Below are 23,343 nucleotides of genomic sequence, written 5' to 3' on the forward strand. Positions count from 1 at the left end.
TTTAAGGGGGTCTGAATACTTTCCGTACCCACTGTATATTATTGGGCTCTTATCCATCCCCTTTGTGGTAAGCGCATAGTGTGACCCTCACTTTATCACCGATTGAGAAGTTACAATTACTGCGGTGGAGGATTTCTGCTTCTACACCTTTGCACAATATATGTTGATATTGCTGGGTTTTATTTAATTTGTGGTAAGCGCATAGCGTGGTCCTCAGTTCATCACGGATTGAGAAGTCACAACATATGGTGGAGGAGTATTCATTTCTACACTTTGCACATCTTATCTGGACTTTACTTTTTATGAACATATGTTATTTGGATGTGTTATTTATTGTTTTATTTAAGCACATGGTTTGATTATCTATGTTTCAATTAGCGCGGCTATATTTTTATATTCTTTATTTGGTGTGTTCCCACTTCAGCTGCAGCTTTTGTATCATTATTATTTATTTATTTTTTCATTTGTGACCACATTTATTTGTGATCACTTCATTCATTGTTGAGCACATATTTAATTTATTTCTAGTGTGTTTAGCGAGGTTATTTTTTGTATTGATATCATTAATAGAGACTAGCCAAATGTACATAACCACAATGCATGTCTACGGTGTTTAAAACAAAAAAAGTATTGTGCTATATTGTAAACCTAACTTTCTCTTACGTCCTCCGACAGTCGCCGCCTCTTCATATTCGTCACATATGGGGGTATTAGACTTTGCTCCGAAGGAGTAGCTAGGCAACAGAATATGTTAACATTAAAGCTTTTAACATATCCCACCCTCAAGGGGTGGTCCCCTCAGTCAATACCCTCCTACTTCCTGCAACCATATCTCAGTTTCAATGTCTAGCTTGTCAGGAGTGGCTGGCTCTCTCTGTGCTGGGGCTTTGTGCCCCAGACTCTTTCTTCTTTTTTGATTTTTTGTTTGAGTTTTCTCTCTACCTTTACTTAGCTGTTCTTTTTGTCAGCGTTAGTTAGTTCTTCGGATGAAGAGGATCATGCGGGCTGGGTCTCGGGCTGATCCCCCTGGTCGCAGGTCGTGGGTCAGTGGCTTCCCAGCCTGCCATCGAGCGTTCAGCCAGGTAACGCTCCTGGCACAGTGAACGACCCATCCCTGTTCGGTGCAGGGATGATTGGTGAGGTGGCTACCTCACTGGACGCTGTGCGGTTTCATAACCCCATTCTGTGCGTCTTGTATGCGACTCTCCCTGCCTCATGTGCAGCGGCTTGTTCGCCTGTGCGGGTCCCCCACGCCATTGTGAGGTAAGTGTTATCTATGTGGGGACCTGTCTGTCTGGGGGGGTGTCAGTCTGGGACTGTGTAACCTGCCTCTGTTCACACTGTTTGTCTCCCTATCACTCGGCTGCATGCTGTGGGCTGCAAGGGGGGGGGGGGGGAGCTGTGTGACACTGTGTGTGTCAGCCTTGTCAGTGTGAGAAGCTGTGTGCTGTGGGGCATGTTTTGGGCATGTTTGGGCACTATACAGCGATCGCTGCGGCGATCTGACATGTTTTTTTATACATGGATGACATGTGTGCATTACTGTACTGTGGAGCGGCGGTTACGGCGCCATTTTGCCTGCATTCGCTCCGGCCGCATGTTCTACATGCATGGCGGCCATTTTCTTGTAGCCTCCCATAGGCTTTCATAGAGCGCCCTGGCAGCATCACTTCCTCTTCTCCAGGAACACCGATCGAGGCAGCAGCAGCGGCGAGGGTCTCCTCAGGTTATATCCTTCTTATCCATTGCCTGTGTCAGTTTTATTGTCCCTGTGGGGGTCTCATTGTGCTTGTGTGTGGTGCGGTGGGCTGCGCTCGCCGCGCTTGTTAAAGGGGCAGTTAACCCTTTATTATCCGGCATTTGTAATAGGGGCAATGGATTCTCAGGAGGGCAAATTTCCTACCGCCTTGGTGGAAAGCCAGGGGACCGCTGTTTCCCCCCCAGGGGGGGATTTGGCCACTATTGTGGCTGGCCTTGCTGCTCAGGTGCAGATGCTGGTGGCTGCTCAATCTACTAAAAGACCCAGAGTTTCTCTTTCCTCTGATTCTGAGGGTGAAGGTGATGGGGCTGTTATGGCGGGGGCCTCCTTATCGGGGTCCCGCTCCTCCCTGGATCTAGTGGGGTCCGAGGTGGAGGCTGAAGTTGAAGGGGTTGATAATTCTCCCCCTGGCTCGCCTGAAGAGCTTGCAATCATGGATGAATTGATTGCTTCCATAAAACAAACGCTGCGTTTGCAGGATGAAGTGTGTCCCCCCGCTGCTTTGGCGGCTTATGGGACGCAGAGAAAACGCAGGACGCCGCAGGTTTTTCCCTGCAATGATGATTTTCAGCGCGCTGTTAAGGAACAATGGCGCAATCTGCGCAAACCTTTTGCTGTACCAAGTAGGTTCAAGCTGCGTTATCCTTTCTCGCCTTCCACTGACGAAAGGTGGTGTGTGCCACCCCCAGTGGATCACGCAATTGCGGTTTTAAACAAATCCACTGCGATTCCTGCAGAGGATTCCCCTGTGTTCCGTGATGCCACGGATAGGAGATTGGAGTCTCTTGCCCGTCATACTTATTCTGTTACGGGTTCTATGCTTAAGGCTCTGTTTGCCTCTCTCATGGCGGCCCAGGCGGTCGCAAGTTGGACGCAGATGCTTAGGCGCGTCCTAGTGGCCGATTCGGCCTCGCCGGCAACCCTGGATATGGTGGATCAAATCCACCAGGGTGTCATGTATCTGTGTGATGCGGACTTGGACTTAGTCCCGTTGGCTGCACGTGTGCACAGCGTGGCGGTGTTGTCTCGCCGCCTGGTTTGGTTGAAATGTTGGTCGGTGGACCAGTCTTCACGTAAGACCTTAGCCAATCTGCCTTATGATGGGTCTCGCCTTTTTGGGGAGTCCTTGAATGTGTTGATTAAGGGGATCACCGGAGGTAAGAGCACTCTCTTGCCCCATTTCCCCAAGGCTAAGGGGGCTTCTGGGAAGAAGCATTCTAATTTTCGGCCCCCTCAGGGGTCCTTTCGTGCCTTTCGGTCGCACTACAAGGGCAAACCGTTCAAAGGTCAAGGCTCTCAGAAGAAGCCCTGGTCTGGAAAACAGAAGTCCGGTCAATCCGGATCCGCAGCCCATAACAGTGCGGCCTGAAGGGGCGCCCTCACCCAGTTTTGGGGTGGGGGGACGCTTGCTCGGTTTTCTTCAGCCCTGGTTGGCCCGCGTGCGGGACAGATGGGTTCAGGAGATCGTTCGATCTGGTTACAAGATCGAGTTTCTCTCTCGGCCGGAGAGCAGATTTTTTCCCTCAAATCTTCAACTGTCTCCAGAGCGTTTACGGGACCTGCACCTGGCGGGACCTGAGGGCTCAGGGAGTGGTAGTTCCGGTGCCTCATCGGGACAGATTTCGGGGGTTTTATTCCAATCTGTTCACCGTGCCCAGAAAGGAGGGCAAGGTTCGTCCAATTCTGGACTTGAAGGCTCTGAACCGCTCTGTGCGGGTTCGCAAGTTCCGCATGGAATCCCTGCGGTCGGTGGTGGCTGCCCTGGTTCCGGGGGAATTCATGGCCTCCATCGATTTGAAGGATGCGTATCTTCACATCCCCATTTTCGAGGGTCACCAGAGGTACCTTCGATTTGCCATTGCGGAGGATCACTACCAGTTCGTGGCGTTGCCCTTTGGTCTCGCCTCGGCTCCGCGGGTCTTCACCAAGGTGCTTGCACCGGTTCTGGCATTGTTGAGGGCCCAGGGCATTTCTGTCCTGGGGTATCTGGACGACATTCTGGTTCGGTCTGCGACCAGCCAGGGTCTGGAGAAGGACCTGTCTGTCACGATGCAAACTCTGCAGGAGTTTGGTTGGACGATAAATTTTCCAAAGTCGACACTGAGTCCGTCGGTTCGTCTTCCCTACCTGGAAATGATTCTGGACTCGGTGCAGGCGAAGGTCTTCCTGCCGGAAGACAAACTCAGAACTCTTCAGGAGGAAGTCAGGTCCCTCAGGGACGTTCCGCACTCGTCTCTGCGGACGTGCATGAGATGTCTGGGATTGATGGTCTCGGCCTTCGAGGCGATTCCCTTCGCCCAGTTTCACACGCGGGGTCTCCAAGCGGAGGTCCTGTCCATGTGGGACGGGCGACCTCAATCTCTGGATCTTCAAATCTCGTTGAGTCATCGCACCAGAAGAGACCTTCTGTGGTGGCTCCAGTCCCCGATGGTGTCCGGGGGCAAGTCGTTTCGTCCTATCTCGTGGACGGTAATCACCACGGATGCCAGCCTGTCGGGCTGGGGTGGTGTTCTGGGCGTTCTGTCCGCCCAGGGGACTTGGTCGGAGGGGGAGTCCTCCCTTCCGATCAACATTCTGGAATTGCGTGCGATAAGTCTCTGTCTTCATCGCTGGACGGACCGGCTGCAGGGCTGCCCGGTTCGGGTGCAGACGGACAATGCCACGGCGGTGGCCTACATCAACCACCAAGGGGGCACCAGGAGTGCCCGAGCGGCTCGAGAAGTGGCCGACATTCTGTCTTGGGCCGAGACTCATGTCCCGGCGATAACGGCGGTTCACATTCCGGGGGTGGAGAACTGGCAGGCGGACTATCTGAGTCGCCAGACCCTGGATCAGGGGGAATGGTCTCTCCACCCGGCTGTCTTCCAGATGTTGTGCGCGAAGTGGGGTCTTCCAGATGTGGACCTGTTCGCGTCTCGTCTCAACAACAAGGTGAGAAGGTTCGTGGCAAGGACGCGCGACCCTCGGGCAGATGCGTCGGACGCGTTAGTGGCCCCGTGGCATCAGTACAGGCTGATGTACGCGTTTCCACCGATTCAGTTGCTGTCCAGGTTCCTTCGCAGGTTACACTCGGAACGCAGCACGGTGATTCTTGTGGCACCGGACTGGCCTCGCCGGTCCTGGTACGCAGACCTCGTGAATCTGGCGGTCGACGCCCCGTGGCGTCTGCCTCTTCGAGACGATCTCCTGTCTCAAGGACCGATATTCCATCCTGCTTTACAGTCGCTGGCTTTGATGGCCTGGCTGTTGAGACCGAGGTCCTGAAGGAGAAGGGTCTCTCCCCAGAGGTCGTTCATACCTTGATCAACGCGAGGAAGTCTTCCTCGGGGGAAGGTTTATTACCGTACTTGGAAGGCCTATTTTGCTTGGTGTGAGTCCAGGGGGTTTTCTCCCCGCACGTACTCGGTTTCCCGAGTGCTGTCCTTCCTTCAAACGGGTGTCGATCAGCGTTTGGCGCTGGCTACGATAAAGGGTCAGGTGTCTGCGCTGGCCGTTCTGTTTCAACGTCCCGTGGCTTCCAACTCCTTGGTTGGCACTTTTGTTCAGGGTGTGCGGCATCTGGTTCCTCCTAGGAGGGATCCTCTGCCCCCTTGGGACTTGAATCTCGTTCTATCTGTGTTACAACGTGCTCCTTTTGAACAGATCAGGGAGATCTCGTTGTCTATGTTGTCCAAAAAGGTCGCCTTTTTGGTTGCGATCACTTCGGCTCGCAGAGTGTCGGAGCTGGCGGCTTTGTCCTGCAAGTCTCCGTATCTGGTTGTTCATTTGGATAAGGTGGTCTTGCGACCTAGTCCTTCTTTTCTTCCGAAACGAGTTTCGGAATTCCATCTTAATGAGGATATTGTCTTGCCTTCGCTGTGCGCGAAGCCTAAACATCCAAAGGAGGTGAGATTACATTCTTTGGATGTTGTTCGGGCGATAAGGGTTTACCTTAAATCGACTGAGTCTTTTCGAAAGACGGACTCCTTGTTTGTTCTTCCAGAGGGTCCTCGGAAGGGCATGGCGGCGTCGGCCTCTACCATCGCCAAATGGATCAGGCAGACCATTGAACAGGCGTATACCTTGCAGGGGAAGGTTCCCCCTGTGCCTGTGAAGGCGCACTCTACTAGATCTTTGAGTACGTCTTGGGCCTGTCGTCATGGGGCTTCTGTAGCCCAGGTGTGTAAGGCGGCGACCTGGTCGACCGTGCATACTTTCACAAAATTCTACAAAGTAGATGTTCAGGCATCGGCGGATGCTTCCTTTGGCCGCAAGGTTCTTAGTGCGGCAATTCCCTAGGGTCCCTTGTTGGGGACCTCTGGCTGTTGGGATAAGTTTTTTATCCCCTGGTTATTTGTCTTTTCCTGGGTTGTTGCTCCTGTTGAGCACTTGTTTTTTCCTGTTGCCCAGCTGGTTTCCTTCCTTTTGGTAAGGTTCCTTTCTTTGATGCGGAGACTGCGTTGCCTTTCGGCGTGGATGCGTTTCCCACCCCTCATGTTTGCACTGCTTTGGGACGTCCCCATATGTGACGAATATGAAGAGGCGGCGACTGTCGGAGGACGTAAGAGAAAACTGAATTTTTGTAAAATCTTACCTGTAAAATTCCTTTCTCTGAGTCCTCCGACAGTCGCCGCCCCCGCCCCTCCTTTGGGGTTTGGTTATATACTCTACTGCTATTCCACTGAAACTGAGATATGGTTGCAGGAAGTAGGAGGGTATTGACTGAGGGGACCACCCCTTGAGGGTGGGATATGTTAAAAGTTTTAATGTTAACATATTCTGTTGCCTAGCTACTCCTTCGGAGCAAAGTCTAATACCCCCATATGTGACGAATATGAAGAGGCGGCGACTGTCGGAGGACTCAGAGAAAGGAATTTTACAGGTAAGATTTTACAAAAATTCCGTTTTTTACACTGACCTCATTTGCAGCATGTGACTCGTGAATTCTGGTATTTTTTTATAGGGCAAACCTTTAAAGGAATCACTTGGTGAAATTTTATATGCTGCAGGCTTTCTGGAGTGGTTCTCAGAAGAGGCTCGCCGTATATATGGGGATGTGATCTCTGTGCCACTGAAAGACCGAAGAGCTTTGGTCCTCAAACAGCCCGTTGGAGTTGCAACCATCATTACCCCAGTAAGTCTTAAGCCATCCAGAGTGAAAGAAAAACATAGCAATCTTTTCAATAATTATTGTTTATAGCAATAGCTTTATTTGATTTTTTTAAAGCAAACCTCCACTCCCAAATACCTGATTACAACATAGCAATCTTTCTCCATTCCTTAACCACTTTACCACCGGAGGATTTTCCTGCTTAACGTCCAGGCCACTTTTTGCAACTTGGCACTGCGCGACTTTAACTGACAATTACACGGTCATGCAACCCTGTACCCAAACGAAAATTACGTCCTTTTTTTCCCACAAACCGAGCTTTCTTTTGGTGGTATTTGCTCACCTCTGCGCTTTTCATTTTTTGCGATATTAATAAAAAAAGAGCGAAAATTTTGCGAAAAAATTGACATTTTCTACTTTGACAGTTAAAAAATATCCAATATATTAAATTTTTGTCATATATTTAGGCTAAAATGTATTTAGCTACATGTCTTTGACAAAAAAATTCTCAATGAGCGTATTTTTAACTGCTTTAAGACCGGAAGATTTTACCCCATTCGTGACCAGGCTATATTTTTCACTTTAACGGACAATTGCGCGGTCGTGCAACGATGTACCTAAATTAAATTTATGTTCTTTTTTTCCCCACAAATAGAGCTTTCTTTTGGTGGTATTTGATCACCTGTGCAATGTTTAATTTTTTAAAAAAAGAGCGACAATTTTGAAAAAAAAAAACAATATTTTTTTACATTCTGATATAGAACATTCCCAAAAAAATTAAATCAAAATTTTTTAACATTTTAGGCCAATTTGTTTTCTGCTACATATTTTTGGTAAAAAAAAATCACAAGAAGCGTATTTTGATTGGTTTGCGCAAAAGGTATTGCGTTTACTAACTACGGGAAAGATTTGTCACTTTTATTGTTTATTTTTTTTTTTACTAGTAATGGTGGCGATCTGCGATTTTTTTTTTTTTTTTTTTTTTGAGGGACTGCGACATTGCCGCGGACAGATCGGACCCCTAACTGACATTTTTGACACTTTTGGGGGTACCAGTGACATTACTACAGTAATCAGTGCTATAAATATGCACTGTTACTGTAATAATGACACTGGCAGGGAAGGGATTAACTTTATTGGTGATCAAGGGGTTAAATGTATGCCTCATGCTTACTGACGTGTGGGGGGAGGGGGTTGTGTGACAGAGACACAGATCGCAGGTTCAGCTATGCTTAATCCTGTAATCTGTCACTGTCTGTGACATAGGAGATCCGCCCGCTTTGTTTACACAAGCGGGCGGATCTCCTCACTCGATCCCCGACGATCGGGGAAGAGCGGTGGTGATCACCCCCTCTCCTCCCCTGGCCCGACTCTCGCTGTGTCTGAATACAGCGGGAGCGAGCCGAGAGAGGGGAGAGTCTGGTGACGTAGGTCTACGTCGCCAGACCTTAACGAGCCACTTTCCCTCTATTCTCTTCTCGCCTACTTGAGATTTACGTCAGCCCCAACCCCGCAGCCTCCAGAGATATCCCAGGAGGATGTGGCTGGAAGAGGGCAGAACTAGTGGCACATCATCAGGGAGCTAGCTGTCTGAACCCGGAAGAGACAGATGGCTCCTGATGAAATCATGAAAGATCATGGTGACGTGGTACACTGTGTGCGGCAGCGGATCACAGCGGGACAACACTGGATTGGCTGGATGGTGATTAAGGGAATTCAGGATATCAAGGAAACCTGGCAAGAGTGGATTGAAATCAAAACTAACCCTGAGATTGGGGGGGGGGGGTGTAGTTCCTCTTTAAAGACCTCCCCTGATGTATCCAAGCTCCACTCTTCTCTTATTTGCACAAAAGTATGCCTATTTCATCAAGTTCCACCAGCTGGTTGTTAGGGCTGGCCAGTTATAAAGTATGGTTTTATTAGCAACTTGGAATACAAGCTTTTGCATCAATATGACTGCAGTTTTGACATATACATGCTTGTGGTGTTTCGCCAGCAAGCTGTGGCTACTTTGGATATAGGGGAGTAGAACAAAAATACTACTAAACATATGGCAGTTGATATTATTTGCTTTGTTTATATATTTGTAATTAATCCTTATTTTTCTCTGCCATCAGTGGAATTTTCCCAGTGCAATGATCACAAGAAAGGTTGGGGCTGCTCTGGCTGCTGGGTGTACAGTTATAGTGAAGCCTGCAGAAGACACCCCGCTATCTGCATTAGCACTTGCAGAGGTATAGTTTATGTTAAGTCTCTACATTTCATCCTGTGATCCCTGTGTAGCTGAGCGTACTTATTTTTTGCTTTGTGTATATTGCAGCTCGCTCATCAGGCCGGTATTCCAGGTGGAGTATACAATGTTGTGCCATGTTCTAGGCAGAAGGCCCCAAAAGTTGGAGAAATTCTTTGCACAGATCCTTCAGTAGCCAAAATTTCTTTTACTGGGTCCACTGCTACAGGAAAGGTAATATGCATTCAATACTTTGTGTAAATATAGATTACTATTAAGCATTTCCTCTGTTATTTCCACAAGCAGTGCCCTTAGATTTAGAAATACATGGAATTTTCACCTTGACTCTTAGGCGTTATTTACTAAAACTAGAGCGATCACAATCTGGTGCAGCGCTGCATAGAAAACCAATGAGCTTCCAGGTTTTGTCAATGCTTAATTGAACAAGCTGAAGTTAGAAGCTGATTGGCTTTCTGACTGCCTTACTTTGCTAAAGACAGATGGGAATATGTGCTACGAGTGTCTATAATGACATGAAAGTGGCAGAACCAAAGGCAGTATTCAAGGTCATGGTGAAAAGGTATTCTCCTGCACTAGTGGATTATTTAAACTATTATTTTATTTTTTGTCTCTGAATTTCTATATAAGAAAAGTTTAAGGTTTTTTTTTTTAATTTTTTTTTTTTTTTTTTTTTAGAGAGAGTCTGTATAAGGAGGAATTTGGAGGCATCCTCCATCCTCTTCTAATCAATCCCTGAAAATGCTTATTTGTCCGTCTCTGGCTTCAGTATTGTCACTGACCTGGAACAAGTGTGCGATTTAGAAATAGGAGTTCAGTCAGAGGACTTCTGGTTTGCTTGCCTACATTCTTAGACTTAGAAACTATTGAAACAACTTGAACAGCATGATAGCAAGGTAACAAGGGTATTTTGGAAGGGAACATCTGCAATGGCACCCTACCTCCCTCTCTAGGTATAGCTGTTATTTAATAGTTATATGTTTAAAGGTGGGAATTTTGGGTAGCTATGGGCATAACAGACAGTTATTTTTTCATTTTAGATATGAGAAGTGCTTTGTGACTGATTGTTTCCTGTTTTTTCCTGTGCAGATTCTGCTTCACTATGCAGCTGATTCTGTAAAGCGAGTGTCTATGGAACTTGGAGGACATGCTCCGTTCATTGTCTTTGATAGTGCAGACGTTGACAAAGCAGCAGCTGGTGCTTTTGCTTCCAAATTTCGGAATTCTGGACAGGTATGAGACATTACCTATTTAAAGGAAACCTGCACTGTAAAGGGGGAGAATAAGATAGATTACTTTGGACTTGGTCTACCCAAAGATGTAGGAAGTAACCTAATTAATGTGAATATGTCACTTTGCCAATCCAGCTCTAGGTGACAGGTTCTTTTGAGAGCCCCTCATCCAGTGATACTCTCCTTTTGCCATGCTCCACGGCTGCCCTGTTCTTCTGTCCCTTGGAAATACCAGGAGAGCCTGTGATTTTTTTTATTTTTTATTTTTTTCCCCTTTCCTCCCAAGATGAAGTGCTTAGGCATGAGTGGCTAGCTGCCAGGAAAAAACTGTGTCTGGTGTGGGATAGATGGCAAGAATTGCGTGTAAGCTACAACTTTACCCTCACTTCTTGTTCCGTGATTGCACTAAAATGTTAGTATTATTACAGGTTTTTAAGTAGTGATGACCATTTATGTAGTGTTTTACATATTGTTCATTGACAACTGAGTACTGTTTGTGATACTTTTTTTATTTGCACTAACATACAATTTTTCAGAAAAAGCTTTCGGGGTATGTCCCCATTAGGAAGGTCCAAACAGTACGCTAACATACAATTTTTTAGAACAAGCTTTCGGGGTATGTCCCCATTAGCAAGGTCCAAACAGTACCCTAACATACAATTTTTCAGGACAAGCTTTCGGGGTATGTCCCCTTCATCAAGGTCCAAGCAGTACCCTAACATACAATTTTTCAGGACAAGCTTTCGGGGTATGTCCCCATTAGCAAGGTCCAAACAGTACCCTAACATACAATTTTTCAAAACAAGCTTTCGGGGTATGTCCCTATTAGCAAGGTCCAAGCATACGGCTACAATCACTTCAAGCATATTGTACATTCACATCAGTTTCTACTCTCAAGGAACTTACAATCAAAGGTTCTACTCGGGTCATTTTAGACAAGAGTCAGGTAACCTTTCGTCATGTCTTTGGGGTACCCAGGCTAAACCCTCACAAGTACAGAGAGGACATGCAAGGTCCATGTGGATATTGTCCTGGTTGGGATTTGAACTGCTAATCCTATCACTGCAAGGGGGCAGTGCTCACCACTATGCCTCCCTGCTAGCCATTTTATATTTCTTATCATCTTCTGTCTCAATGATAGTAGTCACCAGGACATATCTAGTGTGTGAATTTCCTCAGTGTTCTAACACTTTCCTACTCTTTAAAAAATGTCTATACATACATTTGAATTTCTCAGTATTTTCTGAGGTCTAGATCAAGACTATTTATTTTTCCATAATCTGACATTTCTTTTATACTACATACTAACCCAGCAAGGTGCTAGTACTCTAACCTCAAAAATGGTGATACATTTTTATGCCTTGTTCATAGGGGCTTCGGCTTGTTTGAAGTGACAGTCCGCACTCTAATCTCTGCTTAACATTCTCATACTAGACTGGATAGGTTTTTTTTTTTTTTTAAAGCAGTATTAAACCCAAAAGCAAACATTTTATGTTAATGCAGCTTACCAAATTCTTAGATGTGATGGCTGCATTAGTTTTCATTTTTAGCTTTCTTTCTTCTGGCCAATAAGTCTGTTTTTTGTTTTTTCAAAAGAACAAGCATTCTTCTAGATATATCAGTTTACAGGGATGAGACAAACCATTTAACGCTGGCCGGGGTGCTTAAAATGATCAGCTTTTATTTATGTAAACCATTTATCTCAAAAGCAAAAAAACCCGTTTGCTGTAACTAATTATAAAGCATGAGTATGGCTTCAATTTGTTAGTGTATTTAAATCTGCTAGTACATTTACCACTACTCCCCCCTCCCCAGAGATTGACAATGCTGCTGTCTGCTATGCCCCCTGTGCTCATTCTTGGGGGTACTTTAAAACGAGAGGTGTATTAGTGGCTCGATCACCAGATAACATAGAGGGGGAAAAAAAGTCTGAAAAAAAAGAAAATGAATGCAGTCACCGCATCTAATGATTGGTAAGCTGAAGTATATTTCATCTTTGGTTTTAGGTTCAATACCACTTTATGGCTTTATCAAAGCTGTTAAAAGTTGCCAAAAGTTTTACAAATGCTTTGTAAAACCTTACTGCACACACCGCTCTTATACAATCTGAAGCCTCTGTAAACAAGGACTAAAGCTGGGTATACAAAGAGAGTTTTTTTTGTACAACCAGCGGGTTTAACGGAAAAAAAAAAAACCCATAGGTTCCTACAGCCTCTGTTTAACAGAGAGGGATACATACACATCGAAATTCGAATTTCAGTACGTGTATACCCTGCTTTAGTTACACAAAATGAGAATAGATTTCCTTTAAATACCCGTATTTCTTTCTCCTACAGACTTGTGTCTGTTCAAACAGATTCCTTGTTCAAAAGGGAATACATGATGCCTTTGTAAAGAAGCTGGCAGCGCTGGTAACGAAAGATTTGCATGTGGGCCATGGATTTGAAGAAGGTGTCACTCAGGGTCCACTTATTAATGAAAAAGCTGTGGAGAAGGTAATTATTAGAAGAAACTTGGGCTTTTCAAATGTTCTTCCTGCAGTATACAGTAGTTGTTTTTAGTATGATAAGAGGAACCGGTTATGAGAAGTTGTCTGTACACTCCAGTCAAATTATCACACCAGTGATAATGTGTCCCCAGGGTGTCCCAGAAACCCTGATTCTAGGGAACGTGCACTGTACAGACATGAACTTTTTCCAAGTCAGAGCAAACAAACAAAAGATTTCCCAGCACACTTACCAGCCAGCCTGCAAAACAACCAAATTGGCCCTGTCTAACAGTTTGTGTTAAAAACAGAGGGTTTTGTGTGTCCACATTTTGGATACATGCGTAAGACGCAGTGCCTTCATCAACTGACCTCTGTTTATACTGCGGTCCTAACTCTAACATTTCTAGAGCCTCCATAGTAAGAGCACATATATCAATGGATGGGTTAAAGCAGGTGTGCCTGGACCAACCTATAACTAGCCTTTGCAGTAAGGTGCCATGGCACATTGCAAAACACTACTATGGAGGCTCTGGAAATTTTAGAGTTAGGACCGCAGAATATACAGAGGTCCCTTAATGTGGGCACTGTGACTTACACATGTATTTTCAATTGTGTGCAAATAAAAACCCCCTGTTTTTAAAGCAAACTGTTAGACGGGGCCAATTTGTTTGTTTTGCAGGCTGGCTGGTAAGTGTGCTGGGAAATGTTTTTTTTTTTTTTTTTGCAATATGTGTTGCCCTTCCATGTTCACCTTGCTGCATAGGCCAGTTATAGGTTGAGGTGGTTGCAGTTTTTTGTATTAAAAAGCACATTATGGCACTTTAGGGGGGAAGCCATGTCTGACCTCTGACTTAGAAAAAAAATCAACATTTTATTGCTGATTAATGTAATTAAATATTGAACTTTTTGTGCCTGCTGTATTCCAGTTGTGTTAATACACAATGTTTTTCCAACTGATGGATTCCCTTTTAAATGGGGACAGGAAACAAATGCAAAACAAGACACTGGTAAACCTTGAGTAAGACCACATAGGGGCAATATCATGCCCAGCTTTACCATGTCTTGACTTTTTTGATTGTGTCTGAGTACCACAAATGTCTGTTTAAACGAAAGATGCTTCAGGGAAAAGGGGGACTTGACCAAAGCAATTATGATATCTTCTACGTACATTTGTTACTGAGTTTTGAACTACTAATTACATTATTGTCATTTAAACTATCTAAATGTATTCACTTGTCACCATGTAGCTGAGATTTTCATATATTTTTTTTTTTATTATTCTAGGTGGAGCACCATGTTCAAGATGCCGTGTCTCAGGGTGCTCGTATTGAAGTGGGAGGCAAACGGTCCAGTGCTGGGAAAAATTTTTATGAACCTACATTGATCAGCAATGTTACTACACAGATGCTTTGCACCAGAGAAGAAACATTTGGACCCCTTGCACCTGTCATTAAGTAAGTAGAGATTGCAGTGGGATCTTTATTATGGGTCTGTTAATTCTGAGTGTAATTAATCTTGTTGTCAAGTTTATACCATATGATTGCTTTATGTTAGTGTTTTTATTTCAATGATAGGGCCCTTTCACACGGGCGCTCCGTATGTCCGCAAATCATCCTATTTTTTGCGGATGATTTACGGATATAATGTAAGTCAATGGCATTGCGGATGTCAGCGGAATACCATCCGCTGACATCCGATTTTCTTCCTTTCAGTTCTGTTCCGTTTTTAGGAACGGAACAGAACCCTATTTTTCCTCCGTTCAAAAAACGGAAAGGAAGCAAAATCGGATGTCAGCGGTGTCATCCGCTGACATCCGCAATGCCCATAGACTTACATTATGTTCGTATATCATCCGCAAACGGATGGGATGATATGCGGACATACGGAGCGGATGACACAAGTGTCATCCGCTCCGTGAAAAAAAAAAAAAGTGCCGGAGCGGATCGCAATGCGGTCCGCTCTGTGTGAAAGAGCCCATACAAGGAATTGCAGGTATGCTCTGTTGCATTTTGTTTTGTATTTCATGTTTTTGTACTGTCTAAGGCCTCTTTCACACGGCCGCTCCGGTGTTTTGCTCCGCTGCAGGACTTTTTTTTTTTTCACGGAGCGGATGACATTTGTGTCATCCGCTCCGTATGTCCGCATATAATCACATCCGTTTGAGGATGATATGTGGACATAATGTAAGTCTATGGGCATTGCGGATGTCAGCGGATGACACCGCTGACATCCGATTTTCCTTCCTTTCCGTTTTTTGAACGGAGAAAAATAGGGTTCTGTTCCGTTCCAAAAAACGGAACAGAACTGAAAGGAAGAAAATCGGATGTCAGCGGATGGTATTCCGCTGACATCCGCAATCCCATTGACTTACATTATGTCCGCAAATCATCCGCAAAAAAATAGAAAGTGTGAAAGGGCCCTAATACTATATACTTGTATGTGTGTTTTTCATTTTCTTTTTCTTTTTAATCAACCAGATTTGATACTGAAGAGGAAGCCCTTGCCATTGCAAATTCAGCTAATGTCGGCTTAGCAGGTATGTTCTACCACAGGAATCTGTAAATCAATGTACTAGGAGATAATGGCCAGCTCTGGCAAAACCTAATATGTGAGTTTAGGGTGTGTTAAGATCATGCATTTAGCGTGTTTTATTTCAGACAGTGAAATCTTATTTAGCACTCTTTCTCCCTGACTTCTCCAGCAAGGCTGCTAACATTCACAGACGTAGTCCTACATTAAAAATATTTTGCTGGGATAAAGTTCAGATGTGAAGAGTTCTAACCAACCTAAGAGATGTAAGAAATCAACATAGAAGACAACCACGCAAATCTGAAAAACGGCATTTAGGGGAATTTTCGATTAAAAAAAAAAATAAAATATGAAATAGAACTTATGCATTGTTTAACAAGGAAGTCAGGGCATTTGTTTCTCATCTAAAGCAGTCGTTACCCTACATAAAAATGTCCCCCCCCTTTACATTACACACTCTATGGCCAGCATTCTTCATATTTCAGGTACCAAACATTGCTGCTGAATAACTTGTTCATGTGAGCTGTATTGGTGACATTGATAAAAGGATGGCAGTTAGCCATTTCATGTTCCACAGCATCTCCAGTGATAAGAGCATTCCACCAACTACTGTTAGAGGCTTATTTACAGCCTAATACTTCCCTGTGTTAAAGGCTAACTCCACTTTTAATACCATGTTATATGCTGCATCCATGCTCTCTTTACCCCTTTTGCTTCCTCCAATGTGCAGGGCCCTCCTTTCAGTAGTAATTTAGAAAAAATAAGGGAGCAAAGGTTTGCATAGCATAAAACCTTATAATAAGGAGAGCCTGCACTGGTAACTAGTGAAAGCTTTGCAAGAATGTTAATTTAAGTGTGTGTTTTGTAGCTGCTATAAACACTCATGGAGACTTTTGGGAGATTTTTTTTTTTATTTCCTGTACAATAAAATACAAATACTATGTTTGTGGTTGCAGGTTACTTTTATTCCCAGGACCCGGCCCAGATCTGGAGAGTGGCAGAACGCCTTGAAGTGGGAATGGTCGGTGTTAATGAGGGCTTACTCTCCTCAGTAGAGTGTCCATTTGGTGGAGTCAAGCAGTCTGGCCTTGGCAGAGAGGGATCCAAATATGGCATTGATGAGTATTTAGAAGTTAAATATGTCTGTTATGGAGGTCTATAATGTATGGTATAAGAATGCCACCATTTACCAAGCACAATAAATCCAGTAGGCCATATGAACAAACCTTTCCCAATGAACGCTTTCCAGAGTTAAGGTGGATGTTTGTGTTGACATTGACTTGGCAACCATCTGTCTTCATTTATGTTATTTGTAAGTATTGTCCACTGACCATCCTACCTTAAGGTAAACCTTAAGTGACCTAAAACATTTTGAAGGGAACAGACTGCATCATGCAGTTCTCACAAGTACCTGTTGTCTGTTACACAATAGAGGCTCTGGCATTTTACAGCTGAATATAGGGGAATGTTCTTAGAATCAGGGGAGCAAGACTTAACTTTGGTACATCCAGTGGGTTCCACAGGAATCATTTTTGAAGACTAAAATAGTGCTGTCATGTTACCTTACAAATGTTTCATGAATCTGGATCCGAACTGAAGTATATTCATACTGACTGTGAAAAAACATATGCTGAGAATTAAACTTGAATATCCTTTTTGTACATCTGTCAGGCTTTTCCAGCACTGCAGCTAAAAAAAAAAAAAAACACTAACCATTTACTATAGCATAACTGGGGACTAGCGATTTGTTTTCCATTATCACCAAATCTGCTAGATATATTGTTATACTTTCTGGCTGCCCTACCTAAAATATAGGAAACCCATCACTCAAGCTGGTAACATGTTCATTGTTGCGAGCTGGCAATGCAGCCCCTTTCTTATGCATAAAATCTATTCTGCCCAGAGTTTATAATTGCAGTACAGAGTTTAAAGAAAACTTTAAAAAACTGAATTATGTAGGCTGCCATTGCAGGCCTTCTTTTTTTTTTTTTTTTCTTCTGAAAATGTCAGTTTGTATGGCTGTCATACATTTTGATACTTTGAGTCAATGACCCAGACCATGCATGCCTTGATTTCACTAGATACTTATTCTTGTGATGTAGACAGTATTCTGCCATCAGGTATTAGGGACTTACTAAAGTGTTCACTACAATAACCCAAACATTGCATGCTGTGTTCAGGTTTTAATGGACAGTGCTGGTCATTTGAGTTTCACTATCTTCCTTAGAGAAGATGTTGTACCTACTGAAGTAACTGCACTGCATGGGTTAACTGCTTGTTTTGTCCAGGGACGCACAGAAAGACTATACTTACCTGATCCTTCGATCCTCCTGAAAACCGCACAGACTGTTCCTGCCATCCTCACATCCAGATCCGGTGTATGGGGGTGATGACACCAGGAACATGCACAGTCTATGCACAAGGCCGCTAGTGTTCAAGGGGGGCAGGAGCAGCAGGGACCGGTCCTGCACTTGGAGCATCGGCGGATTAGGCAAGAATATATCTGCTCTTCTCACTCTTAGACAAAAATAAGCAGTTAACTCATGCAGTGCGGGCACAGCCCCACTGCATGGGGAAAAAATACCCGGAGTTCTTCTTTAAGCTGATAACACACTAACTATTCTAATTTCTTATGTCTTTAGCAAACACACCCATTAAACATTTAAACTGCTAAAGTAAAACAGTGTTGTTACTTGTTAACTCACTTTTCCAGGAATCTTCCAGGACAGAATACAGAGAGAGAGGCTCCCCCACAGCCAGTAGCCCCTCAGTAACAAATAACTGAAGACATAGAAAAATGACAGTAGTAAAAGAATTATGCATAGATCCCTAGATAACTTAAAAAAAGGGAGTGGACTGGCACCATCCTGGAAGATTCCTGGAAAGTGAGTTAACAGGTAATAACACTGTTTTCCCTAGTCATCTTCCAGGACGGCTTACAGAGAAAACAAACCTAACTGATTAGGGCAGGAACACACCTTGCAGTACTTTTCTGCAGAAGGTCTGATCTTGACTTGAGAGCAAGTCCAACCTGTAGTGTTTCACAAACGTCTGGAAACTGGACCAGGTTGCGGCTTTGCAGATCTGGAGAGGCGAAGCTCCGTAAGCAATAACTCTCGAAGGTGGTGTCCAAGAAGACGCTTGATATGCTTCAATGAATGCTGACTTCATCCATCTGGAAATAGTATTTTTTGATGCTCTCCTGCCCTTATTGGGCCCGGAAAATAGCACAAAAAAACTAGCGGAGCATTTCCAGTCTTTTGTGTGCTCAATGTAAGCAATCGTGCACCTTGTAACATTTAGTTTGCTAAATTCTGCTTTTTTTTTTATTTTTTGCATCTCCACACAAAATTCCTTTTGTCCTATGAAAATTTGAAGCCACCTTGGGGGAGGAAGGCTGGATCAAGTGGTAATCTTGTCTTGTGAGATGATACAAAAAGGTTCGGCAATAGAAAGGGCCTGTATTTCACTAATCCTCCTAGCTGAAACCAGTGCCACCAGGAGTACTGTTTTTAGGGTCATTAATCTGGTTGAACAGTCCTCAAGAGGATCAAAGGGCTCTTTGCAATACTGTGGACAAATCCCAAGATGGGAACCTTCTGATTTTTGGAGCCCTTCTTTGCCCTATTGCCTTTAGGAATCTTTTGATTAATGTCTCTTCTATTATACCGCTATAATCTATATTATACCTCTATTATACCTCTATAATCGTCTAGTGTACTGAGTGCCAGAGTGTACTGAGTGCCAGATCAAGATCCACCCCTGCTTAAAGAAAATTCAGAACTGCTGAAATGATTGGTCCTGTATCCCTGTTGATAATTTTACGCCATCCACAGAATGTTAGTGGATGATTTCCTGCTATTGAGAATGGTATCTATCACTTTTTCTGACAAACCTTTTTGCTCTAATAGCTCCCTTTCAGAAGCCAGGTCGTCAGAAAGTTTTTTTCACTGCAGTATGCCTCACTACCCCATAGTGGATGAGATCTGGTGTGTACCGTAGTCTCCAGGGATCTGTTCTGCTGAGTTTTAGCAACCCCATGGACCAGGACCTTTTTGGCCAGTAGGGGGAGATTATTATGACCCCCGCCACTGAGAATCTTACTTTCCTGATGATTTTCAGGATGAGAGCAAAAGGTGGAAATGTGTATAAGAGATCCTCTTCCCTAAGGCTGGGAGAGGGCATCTAGACCAAAACTGAGAAAACTGGAGTGAAAAGAACTGATTCTCTCCCCTGTTCTCTCTTGTAACGAACAGCTCTATCCGAGGATTCCCCCATTTTGCCACAATCTGCTAGAATATGGTCTGATTTAGACACCATTACATCTGTGATAGGGCTTTCCTGCTTAAGAAATCTGCCAGAGTGTTCAATTCTCCTTTTAGGTTCAGAGCCGATGAGGACGCCAGGTTTACTTCTGCCCACCTTAGAACATCATCTGCAATACTCATCAGACCCGCTGCTTTTGACCCCGCCCTGCTTGTTGATGTAACTTACTGCTGTAACATTGTCCCAGAGAACTTGCACATGCTTTCCTTTTAGAGCTGGACCAAAGGATTCTAGACCTTCCTGAACTGCCCTTCCTTCTTTCATATTGGAGGTGTGCCAGCCCCATTGACTGTTCCGGGCTCCTTGGGCTATCTGCCCACACTTGGGCTCCCCACCCCCGGGAACCTACATCCATAGTGATGGTCACTGGGTGATGTTGAGACCAAAGCTGACCCACTGAGAGGTTTTCCTGTTTCCACCACCACCACCACCTGATTTTTTTTTTTTCTTGCTGAGGGATCTTTACCAAGGTTGGAAGAGACTCCTCCTTCCTATCCCAGACTTAAAAAATGAAGGATTGGAGTAGTCTCATATGAAACTGGGCCCATAGAACCCCCGGGATGGCGGCCATCATAAGACCAAGAATCCTCAGGTTTTGTATCAAGGTTTCTGAGCTTAGGCAGAGGTTGTTCACTGTGTAAGTTAGGGTCAGAATCTTTTTCTCCGTCAGGTAAATTTTTGGTTAAAGAGGAATCTATGATGTACCCCAGGAAGGCAATCCTTTGTGAAGGGATGAGCTGCGACTTTTGCTGATTTATTAGCCAGCGCTTGTGATGGAAACAGGCTAAAGGTTCACAAACCAGCCAGGAGGCTTGTTGGGATCAGCTGTAGTATGCCACAGGGAAGGCACACTTAAGTGTGGTATGTAGTAAAGCTAGAGCCCACCAAAAAGATGGCCACTCACAGGATGGAGACAATAATGCAGCAGGGCAAGGAAGATGACGTGGCCACTCCGGCGGCCTATGTCAGAGGAAGGGGAGGGACCAGGGGGGGCTCTCTCCAATCAGAATGGAGATTGGACACTAACAGCTGATCCCGGTGAGCCTTGCCGGCTAGTATGTAAATATTGAGACTTTCTATCACAAGTGCTGCGCCTTCCATTTACTGTTTGAGGCTGGATGAGACTTGGGCTTTTACCTTTTAAGTTTTATTTTTCAATTCATCATCCTCCAATTTTGTTTCTTATGGATACCTTGACTTTATTGGTGTGCAGCATAAAGCCTTTGCATTTCTGTTTTGGATCTCCATTCCTCCACTGGATTGCATGCAGCACAGCACTGGGGCAATAGGATGCATATTACTAGCCTTGGGGTTTTTTTTTTTGTTGCATTTTTAGCTCCATGGTGATCAGCAGCCTCCTGGAGTGGGAAGGCACCCCGCTGCTCTAAGGACCCTTTAAATGTGCAGGGGAGGGTCCTGATCTGGCACTGCCATAGGGAGCGGTGTCCCAGGCTCCAGCGCCGATGTGCAGGTCACATATTCCCCCAACTAATATGGCCGCCGCACGACTTCCCGCCTTGTCTGCCAGAAGTGACATCATTGCTGCATGCCCGCAACTACCTAAGCTCAGGCTGCAAAAGGGGATGCCATCAGTTAACATAGAAGCACCATGGAGCCCAGCTGTACTGCTATCCCAGGGAAGACTAGCACCAACCCTCCACCACAAGGTATCACCTCACTAGGGACACACACAAAAACAAGTCAGGGTGCGGGGGTCCGTCTTTTCCATCCTCAGATCCCCCCCCTAAAGAGGGGGATCCTGGATGGCCTGAACTGAATGAATCCCCAGGTTTACTGCCCCTGTTACTGGGATACAAAGGTCAGGAGGCCCCTGCCACCTAGCACCAAGGCCAGACAGAAAAAAATAAATAACTCCTGAGTTCCTGTCTTGCCTGGAAGAAACACATATACTGAGGGACTGCTGGCTGTGGGAGAATTTTTATAATGTGGATCGTGTGTTTCCTGTGCTAGGTGGGAGGAGCCCCTCTCTCTGTAAGTGATCCTGAAAGATGACTTGGGAAAAAGTAAGTAAACCCATAGACTAATTACTTCAACAAAGGGTAATTGGATTCAGTAGTTTGCACACCTAAGTCCAGCTATTGAAATGAGTTTGAATGTGTGGTTTAGAGCTACTTTGATAAATTCACACAGACATTTTAAGATTTGCTGTTCATAAGAAGCATCAGCTTATGTGAACCATGTGGCACAAAAAGGAGCTCTCTGAAGACATGCAATCAAGAGTAGTTGATCTGCATAAATGCTGGAAAGGGATACAAAGCAATTTTAAAGTATCAGTCGACAGTTAGACAAATTCTCTGTAAGTGGAGACAGTTTAGCACTTTGGCTAATCTTTCTAAAAGTTGGTGCTCAGCCAAGACGACTCCCAAGGCACAATGCAGAATCCTCAATGAGGTGAAGAAGAACCCACGAGTAAAAGCTTACAGACCTCACTGGAACGAGCAGCCATCCCTGTTCATGAGTCCACCATATGTAAGTCTTTGAACAGGCAGAGTGCTCATTGTGGAACAACAAGAAGGAAGCCACTGCTCTCTGAGAATCCCAGGGTGTCTCCATTAGAAGATTTGCCCTCTATTCGTGTTCCTGTGTCAACCAAAAATTTAGGATTTTCTTTTACTTTCATTTTTAATGGTAAACCAGACAAATAGGGTGAATCTCCATAACTGGGGCACAGATAGCAATATAACCTGACAGGTGTTCAAATCCCTCTCCACTCTATCCAAAACTAAAAAACCTTTATCCACTCTATCCAAAACTAAAGTAAAGCCTTTAGTTATACCTTACAACTTAATTATCTTTGTATTACCAATGCATACATCGTCTTTTTGTTTTAATTTTTTATCAATAGTGGTTGTTTAGATATGGTTTTCTATGATGTTATATGTAAACCTGTGTTAGCTTTGTCATGGCCTACGTGATCTGCAATCTAAAGGCAGCACTTTTTTTGATCATTCAACGAAGGGGAATATGTCACTCAGCCATTCTTCCTTTTTGCTGTAAACTAGAATCTGGTTCCTTTAGGTATCCTTTCAGCCTTGCTCTTTGTACTTTAAAAAAATAAAAGGTAATGCACATTTTTAAAAGTACATTTGAATATAGTATGCATACAAAAAGTTTTTCATTCTAGAAATACTGTCTCACATAATTTGCTTTTTCTTGTATAGTGCTTTTACATTGAATTATGTTGTCTGGTGTGGGATCTTTTCACAAATCCAAATTCTAAGAGTGCCATGTATAGTTCTCTAAGATGGATAACAATATTATTATTTGGAAAAGTTATTTTTAAGTGTATCTGAGCTATATATAATACTTGTGATATATACTGTGAACATTGCAATGAAATATTTATTTAAATAGCCTTAATATAAATAGTAATTGAGTCTAGCTGCAGTATGATATATATTGCGCTATTGATTTTTAAACTAGAACAATTTCACCAGTTTATACTTCAACGATACATACTAAAAGCTTTAAATGGATGAAACTTTAAGTTATTTGTTGGGGTTCCAGTAGATGAGGACGCAGAATACACCACTACAAAAGGCATGGTATTAATGGATATTGCTGTAGGAGTTTACCTGGAAACACCATCAGCTAAAAAAATGAGTCAAACTGCAGTTACCTTTAGATTCAACTGACTTCTCAAAGTGCTTC

At 44.1% G+C, this 23,343-nt stretch overlaps 1 protein-coding gene across 1 annotated transcript in view; it reads left to right on the forward strand.

Moving 5' to 3' along the window:
* The window catches only part of ALDH5A1 (aldehyde dehydrogenase 5 family member A1), a 35,160-nt gene extending 18,276 nt beyond the window's left edge, over positions 1-16,884 (forward strand). The window contains exons 3-10 of the mRNA XM_082259133.1: positions 6,702-6,872; positions 8,966-9,082; positions 9,169-9,312; positions 10,186-10,329; positions 12,665-12,823; positions 14,101-14,270; positions 15,294-15,352; positions 16,302-16,884. Coding sequence (XP_082115259.1) covers positions 6,702-6,872; positions 8,966-9,082; positions 9,169-9,312; positions 10,186-10,329; positions 12,665-12,823; positions 14,101-14,270; positions 15,294-15,352; positions 16,302-16,507 — 1,170 coding nt within the window. The 3' untranslated portion in view covers positions 16,508-16,884. The remainder of the gene's footprint in view (positions 1-6,701; positions 6,873-8,965; positions 9,083-9,168; positions 9,313-10,185; positions 10,330-12,664; positions 12,824-14,100; positions 14,271-15,293; positions 15,353-16,301) is intronic.
* The last annotated feature ends 6,459 nt before the right edge of the window (positions 16,885-23,343 follow it).

The sequence above is a fragment of the Pelophylax lessonae genome, assembly GCF_965119305.1.
Source record: "Pelophylax lessonae genome assembly, chromosome: 5".
Taxonomy (NCBI): Eukaryota; Metazoa; Chordata; class Amphibia; order Anura; family Ranidae; genus Pelophylax; species Pelophylax lessonae.